The 19,228-nt window shown below is 41.8% G+C and overlaps 2 protein-coding genes across 2 annotated transcripts in view; one reads left to right on the top strand and one right to left on the bottom strand.

The window, feature by feature from the left end:
- Positions 1-10,089, top strand: part of acsl2 (acyl-CoA synthetase long chain family member 2) — a 13,650-nt gene extending 3,561 nt beyond the window's left edge. The window contains exons 2-20 of the mRNA XM_035659162.1: positions 1,438-1,688; positions 1,804-1,918; positions 2,975-3,039; positions 3,141-3,242; positions 3,898-3,997; positions 5,421-5,599; positions 5,726-5,758; positions 5,965-6,016; positions 6,173-6,246; positions 6,560-6,637; positions 6,723-6,857; positions 6,984-7,118; positions 7,912-8,080; positions 8,187-8,275; positions 8,363-8,479; positions 8,567-8,710; positions 8,795-8,896; positions 8,989-9,060; positions 9,157-10,089. Coding sequence (XP_035515055.1) covers positions 1,440-1,688; positions 1,804-1,918; positions 2,975-3,039; positions 3,141-3,242; positions 3,898-3,997; positions 5,421-5,599; positions 5,726-5,758; positions 5,965-6,016; positions 6,173-6,246; positions 6,560-6,637; positions 6,723-6,857; positions 6,984-7,118; positions 7,912-8,080; positions 8,187-8,275; positions 8,363-8,479; positions 8,567-8,710; positions 8,795-8,896; positions 8,989-9,060; positions 9,157-9,297 — 2,151 coding nt within the window. The 5' untranslated portion in view covers positions 1,438-1,439 and the 3' untranslated portion in view covers positions 9,298-10,089. The remainder of the gene's footprint in view (positions 1-1,437; positions 1,689-1,803; positions 1,919-2,974; positions 3,040-3,140; positions 3,243-3,897; positions 3,998-5,420; positions 5,600-5,725; positions 5,759-5,964; positions 6,017-6,172; positions 6,247-6,559; positions 6,638-6,722; positions 6,858-6,983; positions 7,119-7,911; positions 8,081-8,186; positions 8,276-8,362; positions 8,480-8,566; positions 8,711-8,794; positions 8,897-8,988; positions 9,061-9,156) is intronic.
- Positions 10,090-10,220: 131 nt separating this feature from the next.
- bin3 (bridging integrator 3) overlaps positions 10,221-19,228 on the bottom strand; it is a 28,455-nt gene continuing 19,447 nt past the window's right edge. Inside the window, exons 7-9 of the mRNA XM_035658091.1 lie at positions 15,413-15,554; positions 14,178-14,312; positions 10,221-11,798 (exon numbers count right to left, since the gene is read on the bottom strand). Coding sequence (XP_035513984.1) covers positions 11,652-11,798; positions 14,178-14,312; positions 15,413-15,554 — 424 coding nt within the window. The 3' untranslated portion in view covers positions 10,221-11,651. The remainder of the gene's footprint in view (positions 11,799-14,177; positions 14,313-15,412; positions 15,555-19,228) is intronic.

The raw sequence follows: 19,228 nt of genomic DNA, 5'->3' as shown, positions 1-19,228 counted from the left end.
CGTATACAGCTCGGGCCTTTTCTTCTCCCCTCTCTGAGCGGTGCCAAGCCTGTGGCCCAGTGTGGTTCAGCCTTTTAACCGGACTCCTCCGGCTGGTGTTTAACAATTTCAGAAGCTGAATGATGTTTTTGATTACATTTTCTTTTAATTCTTTGTTTTAAGTGTGAACAGGGTTTACTGTGGGGAATAGTTAGGGATGTTTTAAAGGTAAACTCCACTGATTTTACACATCAAAGTGTGTTTACAGGTCTTGTGAAGTACTACTACATATGTGAAAATAGTTGTATTTTGTACATATTGTATATTGTATATATGTACTCTTGTGGCTCCAGAGGGAGCTGTGTAAAATCTGATATGTTGCCTTGAGTGATGTCACTTCCTGCTCCAGGTTTGAAAATGAAGACATCTGTGGGTGTGCAGTTAGAATTAAGTGAGTGTACCAGACGTCTGTAGTGCTCTCCTCATCTCAACTGGTTAGCGGGTCAAGGCTACGTTAGCTGCTACTACCATCAGAATCTCCAATGGAACTGTTGGCGGTTCAGTTGCATTGTGGGTAACGTAGGCATCAGGATTTGACAAGGAAGAAGAATGTATGGAATAAAAATATGAGATCTCTGGTTCTGTCAATTCAGAGTCTGACTGTATTAAAGTGTTTTCCAGTACTAATCCAGTATATATTTTAATAGTAATAGTATCAAGTTTCTTTCACTGTCTGGGAAAAATCATTTACAATCAGTTTCAATTTACAACTGAATGACTTGTAGTGAAATTAAATCTCTCTTTGCTTCATTTCATTCCACTTATTTAAAATGTATTGAACTGCTGCTCTTTGATATTCGAGAAATCTACCGGTGCGTAACTACCAGCATATTTTTAAGTAGTGCTGAAATGATTTGTCCATTAATTGATTCGTTTATTAACAAAAAAAGGAGTCGCCAACAATTTTGACAAGCAGTCATTTAAGTAATTTATAAATAGGGCAGTCTATTGTTGAGAATCTGCTGATACGATAAGGATAAAACACAAAAATATCAGGATTACATATTTAGACATTTCTTACACACCTATTTATAAAGCATGATTGGATAATGATGTTGATTGGATTTGCTGCTTTCGTTTAAAAATTTAATTAAAATTCCTTTGGAAGTTGGACTGTTGGGTGGAGAAAACAAGCAATTTGAAGATGCTAACTTGGGCTCTTGGGAGTTGTATTTTGTAGTATTTTTCGACATTTTAGAGACTAAACAATTAATCCATTAATTGAAAACGTGGTCAGTATATGTTTACTGTGAGGTGCCCCCTGCAGGAGATGTTGCATTTGCTTTAACCTGCTGCACAATGAAGCCTTTACAATGTAAATGCAACATATAACTTCCTTCCGTTTCACTGGGTTTTCCTTTTTTTTTCTTTTCTTTTTTTTCTGTCTTCTCCACTCAGCTATGCATTTCCAGGAGTGGTTACGGTCACTTCGCTCCAGCGCTACACTCAAAGGGTCTGAATCAGAGGACTTCTGGAGTCTTCTGCCATCTCTGCCTCTGTCCTCCTTCTCCCTGTCCTCGTTGACTCTGTCCCCCTCCTCTCTGCTGGGTTTAGGAGCCCTTGCCTCTCTCACTGCGTACTGGCTGGTGACCCGTCCTCGACCCATGCGTCCTCCCTGTGATCTACAGGCCCAGTCTGTGGCAGTGAACGTGAGTGGATCCTGATTGCTGTTGGTATCATTATGCGTAGACTTGTGTAAATGGCACATGTCGCGATCATAGCAGTTGATTGAGTTGTTTAATTGGACAATCGTGTTTGTTGTAGGGAGATCCCAGCTGCAGGCGATCTGCTCTGCTTAAAGATGACTCACTGCTGGAGTTTTACTACGATGACACCAAGACGGCGTATGACATGTTCCAGAGAGGCCTGAGGATTGCAGGTGGAGTAAAGCACATACACAACACACTTGGTCCTCTCATAGTGTCTTTCTTCAGTTTAAAGATTGCATTGGTTTCTGTTGGTAGAGACAAACATTTATGCTCTTTTAGTCTCACAAAATCCGACCAAACCCCATTGCATTAATACAAAAACACAACAATCAAGTTGCTAAAGGGAAAGCTGTTTTATGCAATGGAGGAGGGAAAATTGACAAAATGAAAAATCTCAACAATCAAAAGTATTTTATTGATCTATCATCAAAGTAAAACTCATTTGTTAAACATTCAAATGTATTTATTTTTATTATAATGACACTCTGTGTACATAAAGTCTGATCAAATATGTTTATTATAATTTGATGCCATAATGAATTAATATTAGATTTGTATCATTAATTTAGTCAACTGAGGTATTATAGCTGCAATTGCTCATCACAATTTATATTTATATTTATTTTATAATATATATATTTGGAATACGTTCAAGGGCCCCTGTGGATAAAAGCAGTAGCGTTTCTACCACCTCATTTCATTGATTTCTTCTTGCTCATTTGTTTATGTAGATCATATAGAGGCATCAGTATTCAGTTGAGACTGTTTCATAACTGGTTTCTCCTTGCAGTATGTTTAAGTGTTGCTCATCTTTGTTTCTAGCTGTCAGATAAAGTCATTTTATGTCTTGACAGATCAACACAAGTTGTACTAGATTTGGGTCGTAAGCGAAACTTTGATATTCAAGATATTAAGCCTCTAGTTCAAGAAATAAAGCACTATATCACACACACAGCATGCTACTATTTTTTATCCATTTTATTATTTGAGTGTGACACTAGACGGCAACAACAACCAGGATGGCTACATGACGAATCAGAATGCAGTATGCAGGTCCACAAATTCAAAAAGAGAACATTTCAAAACATCCAATTTCCATGACATAGATGTCCTATTATGATGGATACAGTGTTCCCTGTCTTAGTTGTTATTCGTTTTCTATAAATCCTGCTATAAATCTTGCATATGTTTGAACTGACCTGACACAACTGTCTCATGTCCCTCAGGAAATGGCCCATGTCTTGGCTTCAGAAAGCCGGGGCAGCCCTACGAGTGGATCTCCTACACTGAGGTCTGACAAGTTTTATTATTTCATCCTTTAGTTGTAATAGCACTTCTGTGTCGTCCGTTCCTCTTCTGCTGTTTGTTGACTGAGCGTCTCCAACTCTTCAGGTGGCGGAGCGGGCGCAGGTTCTGGGATCTGGGCTGCTGGCCAAGGGCTGCCTGCCGAACCCGCAGCAGTTTGTCGGGATATATGCACAAAACAGACCAGAGGTATGAACTCGTTTTGTAGTGTGACGCTTGTTCCCACACTGGCTGGTTTCCTGTGAGCTGCAGAATTGATTAGATAACTTCTAAGCCTTGGCCTCTAATCAAGACTGTTGATCAAGATGTTCAAACTTGTATTTCACCTGGGTAGAACTTAATATATTCTCATACACACACACCTCCATAGAGGTTCACTCCAACCCTTGGAGCCTAGGATCACATTCTGTGTATGAATTTAGAAAATTAAATATGATTTGTTTTTGTCTGTGCCTACCCTGAAAGTGTGTTTTGTATTTATTCATATTGAGAGCAGAGTGCTGGTGGTGAATATGGGTCTCTAGGGCAGCTAATATTGGAGCATGTCTGCTCCCAGACTCATTTTTTAATATATCCGTAGGGCAAAGCCATTTTTGTCATTCCTGTGTAGACTGAAAGTGAGAGATAATTTTCTGCTCCATCAGAGCTCTCAACCTCCCATCAGACCAATCTACTCTGAGTGGTATTTTTGTTTTATTAAGAATGTAGTTTTGTTTGTTTTGTAAATATGAAATGCACGTTCATGTAGATCATAACTCCTAATGTTGAGATATCTAACTCAACAAATACTCAGTGTGTGAAATCAGTCTAACAGTGCTGCTTTGTCTCCCTCTGCTGGTGACAGTGGATCATCTCTGAGCTGGCCTGCTACACTTACTCCATGGCGTTGGTGCCTCTGTATGAGACACTGGGGCTGGAGGCCATGGTCCACATACTCCACCTGGGTGAGAGAACCTGCATCTAGAAATAACAAACACACTGTTAATGAGATTTTATTATTATTTAAAGGAATAGTTCACCAAACTAAAAATACTGACCTCAAGTTTTAAGCCTTTCTAAACTTCATATTTTAGCCAGGATCTTGAGGCTCTTCAAAAACGCAGACCTCCAAGACTTTTCTCTTTGTCTTCATGTTTTCTTTTTGGTGGCTTAAGAACACTGAGAATGTGTCGCCACATCTCTAATGACATGTAACACAGACGATAGTCACGGCAAAAACAAGAAAGAACTTGTGCAGAAAGCACCAAATACTAGTAATGTGCTTTTGATTTGTTTTACTGACATCACGATGGGTGACAGTGGACATTAATAGTCACATTAGCACTACGCTTAAAAGAACATAGCGATGCAAACCTGGTCCTACTCTGTGATTCCAAATGAGTAACCGGCCACCTGGCCCGATGACCCCAATTTATTTTTCCGGCAAACCCAAAATTGACCCGCATTTGACGCTTGGCAGGTGGTAATTTTGGACCCTGCTGCCAGCCTCCCATATCAAATCACACTTGATTGAAGACCTCAGTGGAGAGCAATGCACAGTCATGCTTCTGCCAGGATATTGTTTTGGAGGCTGACAGGCTGCACACTGCGTGCATATTTACAACTCCAATAAAGAAAATATAAAAGCAAAGAGAATATAGAACATTAGGAGGTATACATTATGTTGGAACCAGCAGTGGAAGAAGTACTCAGACCCTTTTTAGTAAAGCATATTTATAATTGTTTTGTGAAATATTGGGTAATTTCACCTCCTTTTGATCCCGAAGTCTAGAGAGGAAATCACTCTTTGGTAGAACGGCTAACAACTCATAAACTTCTCATACATAGATGAAGCTTTTTTGGTCAGGGTTTAAAAATCAGAAAGGATTTGTTGGTTTTATCTTTAACAATGTATTGTATTTCATAAGTGTATGTTTTAATGTAAATCATGTAAATTAATGGGTTGTCAGCTTACTGTAGTGGAGTAGAAATGGCAATACTTGAGTGAATGTACTTACTTTCCACAGCTGGTTAGATGTTTGGACCCGAAGTCGTGTGAATTCAAATCTGAAATGTTTGGTTTTGATTTTAATTGTATTATATTATGTTAATGATTTTGTGTTACCTGTAGAAAAGACTGGAGCTTCTAACTAAAGCTGAGTAGAAAACTACTGATTTCTCACCTTTGAGTGAACTATTCCTTCTTAATGTCAGAAGTTAACACACTGAACTATTTATAGTATTTAGTACCTTTTTTAGGTTAGTTTTTCATGCTTCATTTGTATATAGCAGATTATTATAATGTGTAAAGATAGTATTCTAACTAAGTTATCTGTGCATCAGTTTTCCTGCATGAGATCAATAAAGTGTGTTGTGCTGGGTTCTTAGCGGAGATCTCTGTGGTGATCTGTGACCGGGAGGAGAAGGCAGCGTCTTTGTTAGAGAACAAGGAGAAAGGCGTGACACCGAAGCTCTCCTGCCTGGTTCTCTTTAACGATTTCAGCGATGCCTTTGTGGAGAGGGCGAAGAATTGCGAGGTGGAGGTTTTGAAACTGGAGCAGCTCATGGTGAGCAGCGTGGAAGCACTCGATCCCTATAATGCAGAATCACTTAAGTTTATCCCCCTTTTAATTTAGTCATCGATGGTGATATGTAAATTGATATGCAGAACCTCCTCTTTGTCCACATCTTAGGACCTGGGAAGGCAGAACCTCAAAGATCCTGTGGTGAGTTTATCGTCGCTCAGCTGCTACATCACCGCATCAAACTGGTCCCAGTAAATAGCTAATCCCCCTCTAAATGCTAGGATGACAGTTTTATAGTTGCTCCTGTCCCATAAGATATCATTAACACTCACTTGTAAACATGGCTTAAATTAAGAGTGGAGGAAGCCTGTTGTCTTATTCTCATGTTTTATTGCTGCCTGCTGTAGCCGCCCCAGCCTCAGGATCTGGCCGTGGTTTGCTTCACCAGTGGAACCACAGGTACCGTCTGATTTCATTCGACTCTGCGTAATTATCCTTCACTCACATCAGTAGAGAAGTGTCCTTCAGTGCCCACTAACAACCTCTCTTTATGGCACCGCTGTAGATTCCTCTGCTGCGCAGGGCACTGCAATAATGTCTTGTTTATTTATCCAGGGAAGCCCAAGGGAGCCATGATCACCCACGGCAACATCGCCTCCAACACTTCCTCTGTCATTAAGATCCTGGAGGTCTGTCTACACTTCCACCTCCTTGTCTAATTGAGAACAGCCTCACAGCTAGCATCACTTCCCATCTGCTTGTGTCTCTGTATCTCAAAACTGTCCCTCTCCCTGCTGTGTCTAATGGTATGATTAATTGGCTGTTTGATTGCCCCTGTCGCTGCGAGGTACTAATTGCCCCTGTATAAAGATTCCGCTATCTAACTGCTGTTGAAAAAGCTATACAGCACGTTTGATTGCCTGTGAGGCTTCGCCGTATGCTGCTGTCTGAACTTTATCTCTCCCCTGTGCTTTGCTCATTTTCTTCCTCGTTTTCTCTCAGGGTTCGTTTGTGATCCAACAAGAGGATGTGTCGATCTCTTACCTGCCACTTGCCCACATGTTTGAGAGGATGATTCAGGTAGTTGATCCTCTTCTCAGACCCTTTTTTTGTGTGTGTGTGTGTTTATGTGTAAACCCTAAATTAAAGTCTGTTTTTGTCACAGGTCTCTATGTTCTGCCATGGGGCCAGAGTAGGCTTCTACCAAGGCGACATTTCTCTTCTTATGGATGACATTAAAACCCTCAAACCTACCTTCTTTCCTGTTGTGCCTCGTTTACTCAATCGCATCTATGACAAGGTCAGTGAATAAATTGGGATCTTGTCATTTAGTAGCACTCGTTGTAGAAGGGCTACAACAATCCTTGGACGGTTATATTCTAAACCTTGTTTCTGTCTTTGTACATAATTGTTGATTTCCTTAAAGATCCTGGGTTCCGTGACCTCTCCGTTGCGACGGGCTTTGCTTCACTATGCTGTGAGGAGAAAGCAGGCCGAGCTCAGCAGCGGGGTTGTACGGAACAACAGTCTTTGGGACAAATTGGTGTTCAACAGGATTCAGGTCAGTTGCTTTAAGCTCCATTTTATTTCCACTTGTGTCATATTTTCCCATTTTGTTGTTCAAAATCAAACATAATATTGGACATGTACTAAATAAATGGAATGCAGCTACAAACATTTGAGTTCCACAAATGTGTTTTTTTATGCGATTATTTATAAATCTTTTAGTGTTGAAAACCACTGTTAGCATGGTTGACCTCCACTGGCAATCCCATCATTCCTTGTGTGTTGCGCATGTCAACCCATAGGTGTGTGGCAGCTCTGCACAATGCAATACATGAGATTTACTCCATTCCCCTATCAAGTTCTAAAGCCCCCAGAGGGTTAATAGAACATTTTTTGAGTTTGTTATCTTATTACATAAAGCCAATTACATGTAATCACTTAATTCCCAAAACTGGTTTTGAAAAAATTCAAAAAATGACATATTTTCTGTTAATCCAGGACTCTACAGTTGTCACTGTTTATATTTTTTGCAGTACTTAATACAGCCATACATGTAGACCAGCAGCCCTGCAAATAGTCAATAAAACTGTATCCAAACTTTACAAGAGAAGCACTATTCCAGCAGTCCATGCCAAAATCACCCAGAGCATATTGGTCCTGTGGGAGTGTATTGGAGAGGCAGGCACATAGACGAGCAAGAACTGAAAGATTTTGGCTCGGTATGTCCAATGCAGATGGGAAAATATGGTCTAGGTTGAAAAATGCTGTTGAAATGGGATTCTGCTTGTACCCACAATATGATTGTATTTGAACTATTTTACACAAACACTGCATCACTTGTGTTTCAGGCCAGTTTAGGAGGTAATCTGCGGTTCGCCCTGACTGCTTCAGCACCCATCTCCCCCACTGTGCTGTCCTTCCTCAGAGCCACTCTGGGCTGTCTGATCTTCGAGGGTTATGGCCAGACAGAGTGCACTGCAGGCTGCACTTTCTCTATGCCGGGAGACTGGAGCGCAGGTAAGACCACATCTGAGTCTTACCTTTCTTCTCTAAATTACTTGTGCTTTCGTGCCCTTGCTGGTTAATCCTGTCCTCAGCAGGTATGTGGATGTGTCTTTGTCAGGTCATGTTGGTGCTCCGTTGCCCTGTGCCATGGTGAAGCTCGTAGACATCCCTGACATGAACTACTACGCCAAGAACGGAGATGGAGAGGTGAGCTAGTCTTAAAATGCGATCATGCTTTACACATTACTGGACAGTCTGGTGTCTTGTGACAATCTCACTGCTTTTTCCTGTTAGATCTGTATTCGAGGCCCCAGTGTGTTCAGAGGCTACCTGAGGGACCCAGAAAGGACATCAGAAGCCTTGGACAGCGACGGCTGGCTGCACAGCGGGGACGTGGGCCAGTGGCTTCCAGTAAGATTAGATAGAATCAGTCTGTAGGTGGCAGATATCATCTTCTAGTCTCCTGTAAGTGAGCAAATGTGTGTTTACCTCTGCCAGAATGGGACACTACGCATCATTGACAGGAAAAAACACATCTTCAAGTTGTCCCAGGGAGAGTACATCGCTCCAGAGAAGATAGAAAACGTCTACATGCGCTGTGTTCCTGTGCTGCAAGTGTTTGTGCACGGAGATAGTTTACAGGTACAACGATTTATTAGATTTAGAACATTTGCTGTGGCTTCAAGTTCAATTTTTTGATTTTTCTCTTCTATTTCATGTTCCCAGTCTTATCTCATAGGCATAGTTGTGCCTGACCCTGAGGTGTTTGTTGACTGGGTTAAAGAGCGAGGATTTGTGGGATCCTATGAAGAGCTGTGCCAGAATCCTGTATGTCATATAAACCCCAATTTCATAACTTTAACTACTTTACATGACTGGACATTTCAAAAACATTGACTGGATTATTGGTCTTCCAACAGGATGTACAGAAGGCAGTATTAGAGGACATGAAAGCTGAGGGGAAGTCAGCAGGCCTGAAGTCCTTTGAACAAGTTAGTCTCTGCTGATATTGGTCTTGGTTAACATTTGCGAGCTCACATTACTGACTTTGGTTGTGATTTCGTGTCTTTACCTCTCTCTCCGTTCAGGTGAAGGACCTTCACTTGCATCCAGAGACGTTCAGTGTCGCCAACGGCCTTCTCACCCCCACACTGAAAAGTAGACGTGCCGACATCCGCAGAGTCTTTCAGGAACAAATATCAAGCATGTACAGCAAGACTGCCATTTAAAGGACTCCACTCACACACAAGGGTTACTGGTTTCCAATAAGGGAAAAAATAGGACAGGGACTTGGGAAAAGGAAATTAAAAAATATCCAGCAGTGCCTTATCTAAAATATGCAACAAGATATATTTTGGAATAGTGGTATTTTGCTTCAAAGAAGTATTAACTCATGTCCACCTCTTGAACGTGTGTGTGTAATGTATTAACTCTTCACATGAAAAATAAGACAGAATGGGACCAAACCATTTTGTGTCCGATCTCACTGTCCTCGTCACTAATACAGAACTGGGATTCACTTGGAGATTTTTAACTGATAAATAAATTATTGTGTAGTTGTAGAGATCAGAACAAAAGTTGTTAGGAAGAAGTCTGCAGACATTAAGTTAGACATTTACACTGTCCTCTTCTTTTTCACATGCAAGAATTTTATAAAGGGACACTGTTATGTGCACTTGGGTCGTTGCTGCTCATAGAATTTGCTTCAATTGTAGGTTTGTATTTTACAGTTTTTGGGCCCTTGTATCGCTATGATTTAAGCTTCTCACAAATTTTTTTTTATCTTAGCTCGATGGTAATGCATTTTCCTAATTGATTCAGAAACATTTCATAAACACGTGAGGACGTAATCCTTCACCTTATGTTTAACCATTAAAACTATTGAGGGTCTCGACCAGCAATGATTTTTTTTTAAAAGAGAAGAAAATGGCTGAGCTGTAAATAATGCTTATATTGAGATTTGTTGACAGGACACTGACTAATTCCAGTAAAGTCCAACTGACCAGAAATAAAGATTAGTAACTGATAATCCTCTTGTGTGATTTCTGTGAATTCTACAACATTTATATTACTGCACTCACCCTGAGAAATATGCTGTGGATATTTAAACAATACAATAGTAAGTGGTTAACAATGCACATTGTATACATGGTTGCTTTTTCCACTGTTCATTTATTGCATGATTAATTATGAATTGAGATGACAACTGAGAAACAGTCATTTAACAGATTGTGGTATTATACATTAAAAAACCTAAATAAAACCAACTCTAATGTTAAAGTATTCACTTAGTGTTAAAAAACAACAACCTACAACTTAATTCTTCATCATTTAGAAAAACACCTTCATTAATACAGTTATTCATGAGTAACTCAAACAGTCTGCGTTGCAGAACACAAAGACAGGCAATCAACTGAAAATGGCTGAAGCAAATTCTTAATTTCAAAATCAAAACATGTCTTTCAAACAATAAATAGTTAACTTCTTGGTGTGACACCTCAAAATCACCCACTGACATGATATCAGAGCGATCAGTGTATGTACATTACTGTGTAGCCCCATTACCTGGGTGTGTTCATCATACTGAGGCAGAACCTGATAAAGGTGGAAACAAAGGAGTGCAATGACAGTATGATTTGGTCCAAAATTTTAAAATTCCACAACCCTGGTGTAGAGTACAGAGAAAAGGACTTTCTCTAGAGTACCAACAATGTGTGAGCTTCTTTGCTAACAAACCACAACAATAGAACAAATGATGGATGGTGTGAATAAAAGTAAAATAGTGTGTCATGGTCAGTATTTTCCACTAGAGGGAGCACCAGCCTTTGTTTTGGACAGAAATTCGACTTCCAACAGCAACATGTTCTCGCCGGAGCCTGAGAGGTCGACCTTTCAACACAGCTGCAAAGGCACAATCTCACTTCACACAAGTTAGTTTTCATGTTACATCCACAGTCAGGACAATGTAGGCACATTATGTACAGGCGATGTTACCAATATCATCCTGTAAACCCCAATAAAAAGCCCTCATACGACATGGCACAGAGCTAAACGTACATATAACCAGCATAGGCCAAAATACAGAAATACATTTTCATGCTGCTAACCTGCAGTACGTTAAATAACATTCAGTCTGTGGTGTTTGATATTTCAAAGTTGGGTAATAAAAACTATATTTCACAGATTGTTGGTAACACAGCAGATGTGACTAATAAAAACATTTCCTCACTCATTTCCTACTTTAGAAACAAATGCTTATAGACAATCTTTGAAACCAAGAAGTGTAACCCTGTTAATTGGTTCTGACGAAAACGGTTTGATTCCTTTACTAAAAAAACAACAACATATTGGCTTATAATGTTGCACTTGGCTCATGGCTTAGTTAATGTGGCATTTCAGCTGCTTTGGGTTGCAGAGAGTCTGAGAATGAGACATGGGAGTGTAGTGCAAGAGGAATGGGGGGTTGATGGGGCCGCAAGGAAACAAGCTGATAATCAGGTTAAGGCCATTGCTGTCCTGAAAAGAGTGCAATCCATTCAGAGACGCATGAAAGGAGACCTTCCCGGTTTTCGGCTTTCCTCCCTCAGTCATCGGCGACAATGGACAGAGCACGCAACTCGTTGAGCTTGGCCTCGGTCTCCCTCTTCCTCTGCTCATCAGTCAACCCTGCCTGGTCAATCTGATCTGTTAACTCGCTGAAGATCTTGTGCATTTCGGTGAAATAGACCACCTGGGGAGGGGGGGGCAGGAAAGAAAAATAAAAATTAGTCTGTGATGGCAGAAAAAAATAGTCCTGTCTGTCCTCTGATAAAGACAGGACAGGGTCAGTCCACAGACCTTTCATGGATGCCTTGCAGGAAAAACTCCAGAATCACATCCAAACTCTGCTCCACTCGCACAATCTAACCTTACTTTTACTTACACTAGTCCGAAGCTGCTGGTCTCATACCTCTTCAACCCCGCTAATGAGAAGTGATTCGAGAGGAGAAGAGGGAGCCCACAGATATCAAACAACTCCGACAAAGCCCCAAAAACCCAGCGCTTCAGTGGGTAGTGACCCTGCTTTTCTCTCCCAATCTGAACAAGAGATAGAGAGTGTTCACTGAAAGCTTTCTTGACACTTCCCACCCCTGCTTCTTCCCCTTAGTTCATGAGTCAGGCTCCCTAGAGAGTTCCTTTGATGATTAATAGACTTTAATCACATTACAAGACTCCAGAAGAGTAGGCACAGAATGAAAGTACTGGGAAATACAACCCCTTGAAAACCCACACACACACACACACACCACAATATTTATTCATGTAGCAATGCATACGATACCATGCTCTTAAGGGGGCATCGTTGGTTTCTCGGAAATGCACGTGTGTCCTATTGTAGGCCGAAACAGCAAGACCAACCAAGATACCAGTGGGAGAAATTTGCTCATTTGCTGAGGGCCAGGACATAATAGGTCAAATTTGAAATTAACTAAGAATCATACATCTTATATAGAAATAATGTTTGTCTCCCTATGTCAAGAGCAGATTTGACGCTGTCAGCCAAAAGGAAAAAAGTCAAGTTTCTAAACCACATTGTACAAGCCTTTTTAAGTGCTGAGTCTGAAAGACCTTTTTATGTTTATACCAATATTTGCCACCTAAACCACATGAGTGGGCCATAAGTATCGGGTTACTGCTGTTTGTGGGGGTAAAGCGGATATTTTTTTCCCCCAAAAGTGGCTTGTTGAAAGGGCCATCGGAAATGTCCATATGACCAGTGATGATAATGTACACCAGACCAGTGTCTGGGTGCCCTCCGTAGCAAAGACACTCTACTATTACAATTAGACGAGTCACCACGAGGAGTAAACGCAGCCTCACACAACTGTGACCACCTACGATACAAAAAGGAGCCTTTGGGTAAAGCAGAGCTTTAATTTACATGACTTCTGTCTGGGCATTTTAACATACCATAGTCCCAGCTGCTTAATATTTATACAGAGAGGTTACACTTTGACCTCTAAGCCTACAAAAATAATGAATAATTTAGGTTGCATTCTTAACAATGCGTGACCACTGTTTCAGGAAACAAAGAAAATCAACTGAAAAAAGGACAAAGAAAGTCATCTTTTTAGTGTGTTTTTTCCACAATGAACATATGCAGCAGAGAATGCCAAACTGAAAGAAACAAATCAAGACAATGTCTCAATTCATCAACATCCGTACAGGTGGACAGGTCAGGCCAAGTGTCCCACTGACAGTCGCTGGACAGGACTCATGGTAGTGAAGCTGAAGGCTCACAACAAAGGCTGCCTTTGTGCCTTTTCCTGCTGCCGCTGGGAGCTGAGCAGCGGCTGGGAGAGAAGGGAGTGGAGGATGAAACCAAACACATGCAGCAAGGCTGGGGATGAGGTCCACTGGTCCTCTGGCCACCCACGTGTGGCTGTGTGTGTGTAAACATGTGTAAATGCTCATTCATGTGCGTGAGCTATGTGAACAAAGATAATGTAGACAGAATAAAATAGCATTAGTGTGACTAATAAGAGGTCTTGCACCATGTGAAGCCAGGTAGAAAGGTAAAAACGGGATTTAACCTTACGATAGAAAAGACCTGAGCTCAGATTGGTGGAAATATTTAATGTTGGTTATATTTGAGTGCTCTGTTGGCTAATTTTAACTTCAAAGAACATCATACAACTCCATAATTGTCATTAGGTCTAGGATAATCCAGTTTACTAATTAGGAGTGTGCCAGTGACTGTCCCAAAGAGGAAATGACATGGCAGGTCTGGGGTGGGGGAGGGGGACATGGTGGCGCTAACTTGAGACGCCCAGCTGCTTTAAGAGAAGCTTCAGGTTAGAGGATGACTTGCAGGGCTGCAGTGGAGCCAGACAGATGAGGCCTTCCTGGGCTAAACACAGTAGTGTGGGCCGTCACTGGGGGTTAATCGCATTAGGACTGCGTGGAGGGAGACAGACTGCCAGGATTATACACTCCCTTCCATCAGACACTTCATCCACTGTTTAAACAATGCTCAGAGGGCGTAACAGCACATTGTGGGGTGGGTGTGTGCGTGCGTGAATGCGTGAGCGCCTCATTGTGTGTGCATGTCGGGAGGGGGGGGGCTAACCTGCGCCCTGATGAGAGCCTCAAAGCTGGGCTGGAAGTAGTCGATGCGGCTGTGGTAGAACTTGGGCATCTCATCCAGCAGCTGCTTATTCTTGGCCTCAAAGTCATCCTTGACCGGTCGGAGCTCCTCTCTGGCCTGGGGTGTGGAGGGGAGACAGGAAACAAAGGAACGGGTCACCAGCAGCCACTATCAGCTCAAACTTTATATAACATCCTCTCATTTCACCACATCAGCTCATAATTGACAAATAATTCGACAAATTCTTCCATAAAAAACAGCGCAAAGAGTCACAGATTATGAAAAAAAAAACAAATACCTGCAAAGAGAAACAAGTTAGTTTTAAGTATTTCAGCACTGAAGACATCTTTAGTGTCCTTTTTCTTATTGTTCAGATATTTGCCTAATTCCCACGGAGAAGCAGTGCAAAAAAAAGGCTGTAATCACGACCACAGTGAGGAGGAGTGGGTAATGTGGGCAGACTTGGCTGTGAGTGGACTCCAGCACCACTGATCTGTGTGTGAATGTATTAGTGGGTAGTCTACTGTAGGCATGGAGTTATGGAATGCACAATGAATATGTGTGAGAGGGTGAGAATTTTTATTAAGCAGAAGGGGAGGGGAGGAGGGAGGGTTGCTATATTCAAACTACAACATATTGTTTATCTGCTGCATTATGGCATGATCATTAGTTAGTTTTCTTTACACATGCCAGCTGAAATGGCATACGAGTGTTTTGTCAAGATCATTTCTTTAAGTGCACAGGGACTCAAAGGGCAGGGATGTAGGGGCCTCTTCAAGGCTTTGTTCCCCTGACAGTGCTTTTCTCAATGTGTGTGGGTGGCTCGCCATGTGAGGATGTGTTAGAGGCAATAGCATAGGCAACACTGCAGCGCTATCTGTGAATGTGTGCGCTTCTGTAGTGGCCTCATGGTGTGTATGTGTGTGTGTCTACAATTCTCAATTACGTGCCTGTAGATGTGCAGCAGTGCCTTTTTGAAAAGGCACTACTTGAGAGCCTGGTAGCTTGCGTGGGTGAAGGAGCGCACATGTACAGTATGCATGTGCTCAACTATTTTTGTTCATATCCAGTCAGCATTTGTGTCTTTCTCCACTTATTGCGCTCTATTCACAATACGTGCAGCATGTAAGAGCAAGTGAACTCTGCTCCTCTGCAGATAGAGGGAGCATTGGAGTGGACCAACACGTGCACCGATGCAAGCTTTAAACTCACAGTACCTGATGTAGTTTGACCATAACGGGCCCCGTTTTTTCTTTCTCTTCATACTTTTCCACTTTGGATTGCAACCGTTTGTAGTCCTGCAGCGCCTGTTCCCGGCGTTTCACTGCCATGTTGAGGCTGGGGAAGACGCCACTGTACCTGCAACGAACCAGCACACAGACAACCTTAGACATCTCCGACACAACCAATCGCGCACTAAACAAACCACACACACATAAGCATGCACAAACAAAAACCCAGACGCTGGAGTAGTCAAATGGCAAAAAAAAAATAAAAAATAAAATAAGTAAATAAAATAAAAATCACAGAATTTTCTGGGAGAAACGTTACCGAAATTAAAACAGCCTTCCTTGCTCTATGAAATTTGTGGAAATGCATTTTGTATTGCAGCCTATCTTAATAAAAGTCATTATGAATTAATAAAATCCCTCTCCTCAACATCTTATTGTCGAGGTACTCTCAAACCCCAGAGGACAGCTCTGCATTAAGCTTCCTCTAATCTATTATCTAATTACTGTAGTTCAAAATGGCATGAAACAATTCATTTTGTGACAATTATCATATTCCAAATGAAAATATATTCTTGCAACGAGAATCCTAGTCTTCTGCACTAAAAATAGGAAAACACTCATCTGTAACTTAGCAACAGGAGTCTGAGCTTCATCCTGGGACTTGTTGCACTGGTTTTGTGGCTGCTTTTAATGGGAAGCAGGAATACTGTATACAGGAAATATTTAACCCAACAATATTTAATACAAAAAGAAATGTTAAGTTAGCATACCTGAATGATAAATAACAAAAAGTATCTTCTAACGTATGCACCATAAGATACAGCTAAAGACTGAGCATTATTTCTTTAAATTGAGGTAGCTATGCTCCATTTTCATTAGTTTTAAACGACAAAGGACACACAACAAACGAGAAGGGGAAATTAGACAGCAGCATAAGTTCTTATTAAAATCCCAGCAGTCATTAACAAATGAACAGTAAAGCAAACCAGACGACCGTTAAGAAACAAACTGGTGGCTTTTCTATCATGTAAACACAAACCAGCGACAGTGAGAGTGTTTTTAAAAAGCAGGCCCTAAAATTACTCACACAGGTGTCTGCTACATGTGAGTCAGTAATAAAAACAATCGTAATGAAGAGTGAGCTATAGCTTTTTTGAATGACTCATTTAAAGCATTTCATCAACTGTGTAGGCACACTACTACAATAGTTTATTATGTGCACCTCCGCCCATAGTGTTATTGGCCACAAAATGTGTGGGCATCATAATTTACGCTCCTCTCCATGCCAACCCTTGCCCTGCTCCGTACAGCAGATGAGGGAACCACAGAGAATCTGTGGACTGATTGTGAAATCCTAGATTACGATTGTGTCTGCCCATGGACCTTACCAGAGGGCGAGAGGGGGGAGTAGAAAGTAATACGTACCGAGGCTCAGTCTCAGACAAGCAGGGTTTTTTTTTTACTACAGGAAGTTAAGCAAGGAGTGGTCTTGTAGCATTTGAGTGACATCACAGAGCTCAGCTCAGCCCAGCCCCACGGCCCACGCTCTACCGCTATTTATAAAATACCACTTTGGCCCAGTTTATGGCAGGGGTGGATGCCGATCCTCAAGTCTACTATCTGTTCCAGTGTACACATACTTGAAGTGCCAAGGGATTATGTAACTGCCCTCTAGGCATAACTGCTCTCCAACACGATCCTACTGGCTGATGACAACGCAGCAGCAAACCAGCTTTCAGGTTGATCGCATTCTCACCAGCACATTTCACCTGACAGCACGGTGCAATTTCCTCATAACACACCACAAATGGCCTGCTGTTTGTGCTCTGAAGTGGGACAACACTGCCAGCAACTACTATGTTTCAGTACTCTGAGAGACTTAAGGGCCGCTGCTCTCCTGGCGCTGAAGGAGGAGGAAGAGCTAGAAACAAAGCCAATTGCTTGTTAACCCATTCCTATCCTTTCCATGCTGGATGCTGATGTCTCACTGTTGTATCCAGGACTCTCTGTGTCCAGAAGTTACAGTGACTCAGCTGTGCCAAAGGCTCCCACACAAGAATATGCAACAGTGGCCCTCGTTGAAGGTGACTATACATACTTTGTAATGATAGTTTGGTCTGAAACTGTCCATGCACTGGATATTTCCCTCGATGTCCTGGCCTTGGCTCGACAACTACCGGTCAGCCGGTAGTATGCTAGATCTGCATTTGCGGTGAATCTTGCCTGAATGAGGTCTTACGCTGGTTAAGGGGGCCAAGGGCACACCACTGTCCATGTGACAGGTCAGGGTGTGGTGAACTGGCTGGATGGAAATAGCATCTGGACCAGAGAGTGTGTTTATGAGCAGCTGCCAATCCACAGACAGACCAGTCTGACCCGTCGGCCAAGCCCAAGTCTGGTCTAGACACCCTCAGTCTAGCAGGCTGGCTGTCCCTCTTGACTATCACCATCACATAACTCACTACTGCAAAAAACACACAGCAAACCACTAAAAATATGGGAAAGGGAATTGTTTATGTGCAAATTACCACCTCCAATGTGTCACGCTCTCAGATGAAGACTTAAGAGTGTCAGACAAGGTTACATCACGTGCCAAGTTTTGTTAAAATATGCTTACTGTGTGTGTAAAATAACTACCACCTGTTGTATAAATGGTTTAGGAGCAGTGGACCATGGGAATTTGAGTGTGTGACGTACGTGCCAGCGAAACCCTCTTTTGTCTCGGCAGGAAGAGAGTTTGATCTGCTGCAACTTGCCTTTTGTTTTGTTGATCAAAACTCATACAACTCACGCAGCCTGGATACATCATACACCAGATAAGTTGGGAAAAAACATAGATACCCTCATAGCAAACATCCCGAGCACAAGAAGCTCAACTTCAATTCCAAAAATTCAACAACAGAATGAGATCAAATTCAATCACTGCCCCTCAAAAAATTCTATCTGCCCCACAGCCAAGACCAAATAGTCCCGTCGGCTCCAGGACTCACAACCTGCTCCAGGGGCAGAGTCTTCCTCTGATTGAAGGGGTGAATGTGGCTTGTCCAGGCAGTGCTCAACTCAGGGCAGAGGTCTCAAAACAGGCTTGACTTCTGTCTAACCCAAAAGAGCAACGGAGCAGAAAGGGCTAGGTTAGGAGGCCGAGATAACACAAATGCCTCAATGCCCACGCATTCCCCTCCCCTCACATAAATACAGTGATGTCACTCAGTGACCCCGCTGAGTGGATGAAATCCACATCTGGGCTTGAGAGAGAAAGAAAGAGACACAGGGGTGCAGGGGGGGGGAGTGGGGGGCTGCCTCTTTTTCATTTGTTTACTGTACATTTTACCACACCGAGTATTAAGACATATAAAACACAAGCACATACCTAACACACACACACACACATTCAAGGTCTTCCATTAACATTAACGTTCTCCTTTTCAACTCTTCTCTAATTCTCTTTATGATGACACAAGATCACCAATGGACTAAGTAAACATTGAAAAATATTCATTAGTGATGTTCACTAATGGAATCTTAATGGAAGCTTTGAAGTATAGTAGCTTTTGTGTCTCAGTTTTATACAGTAGACACTTTGATAAACTAATAATTAATAGTGCTGTGTTTTTAAGGAGGGAAAAAGTTAATTAAGAGGTCAGTTTAGCTTAGCCTCAAAACTCGTTTATGAACTTAACTTCCTCTGCTCTATTTCAGAATCATGTAAATGGCAAACTTTATAGTCTAAAATGCCGTCTCTGGGTTTGTGTGTAGATGTTTGTATGAGAGAGTGCACTGTCCTGAGACAGTTCTTCTCTT

The sequence above is a fragment of the Morone saxatilis genome, unplaced genomic scaffold (genome assembly GCF_004916995.1).
Source record: "Morone saxatilis isolate NCDOM2014 unplaced genomic scaffold, NCSU_SB_2.0 Contig16, whole genome shotgun sequence".
Classification (NCBI taxonomy): Eukaryota; Metazoa; Chordata; class Actinopteri; family Moronidae; genus Morone; species Morone saxatilis.
This window is presented reverse-complemented; position numbering and strand designations above follow the sequence as displayed.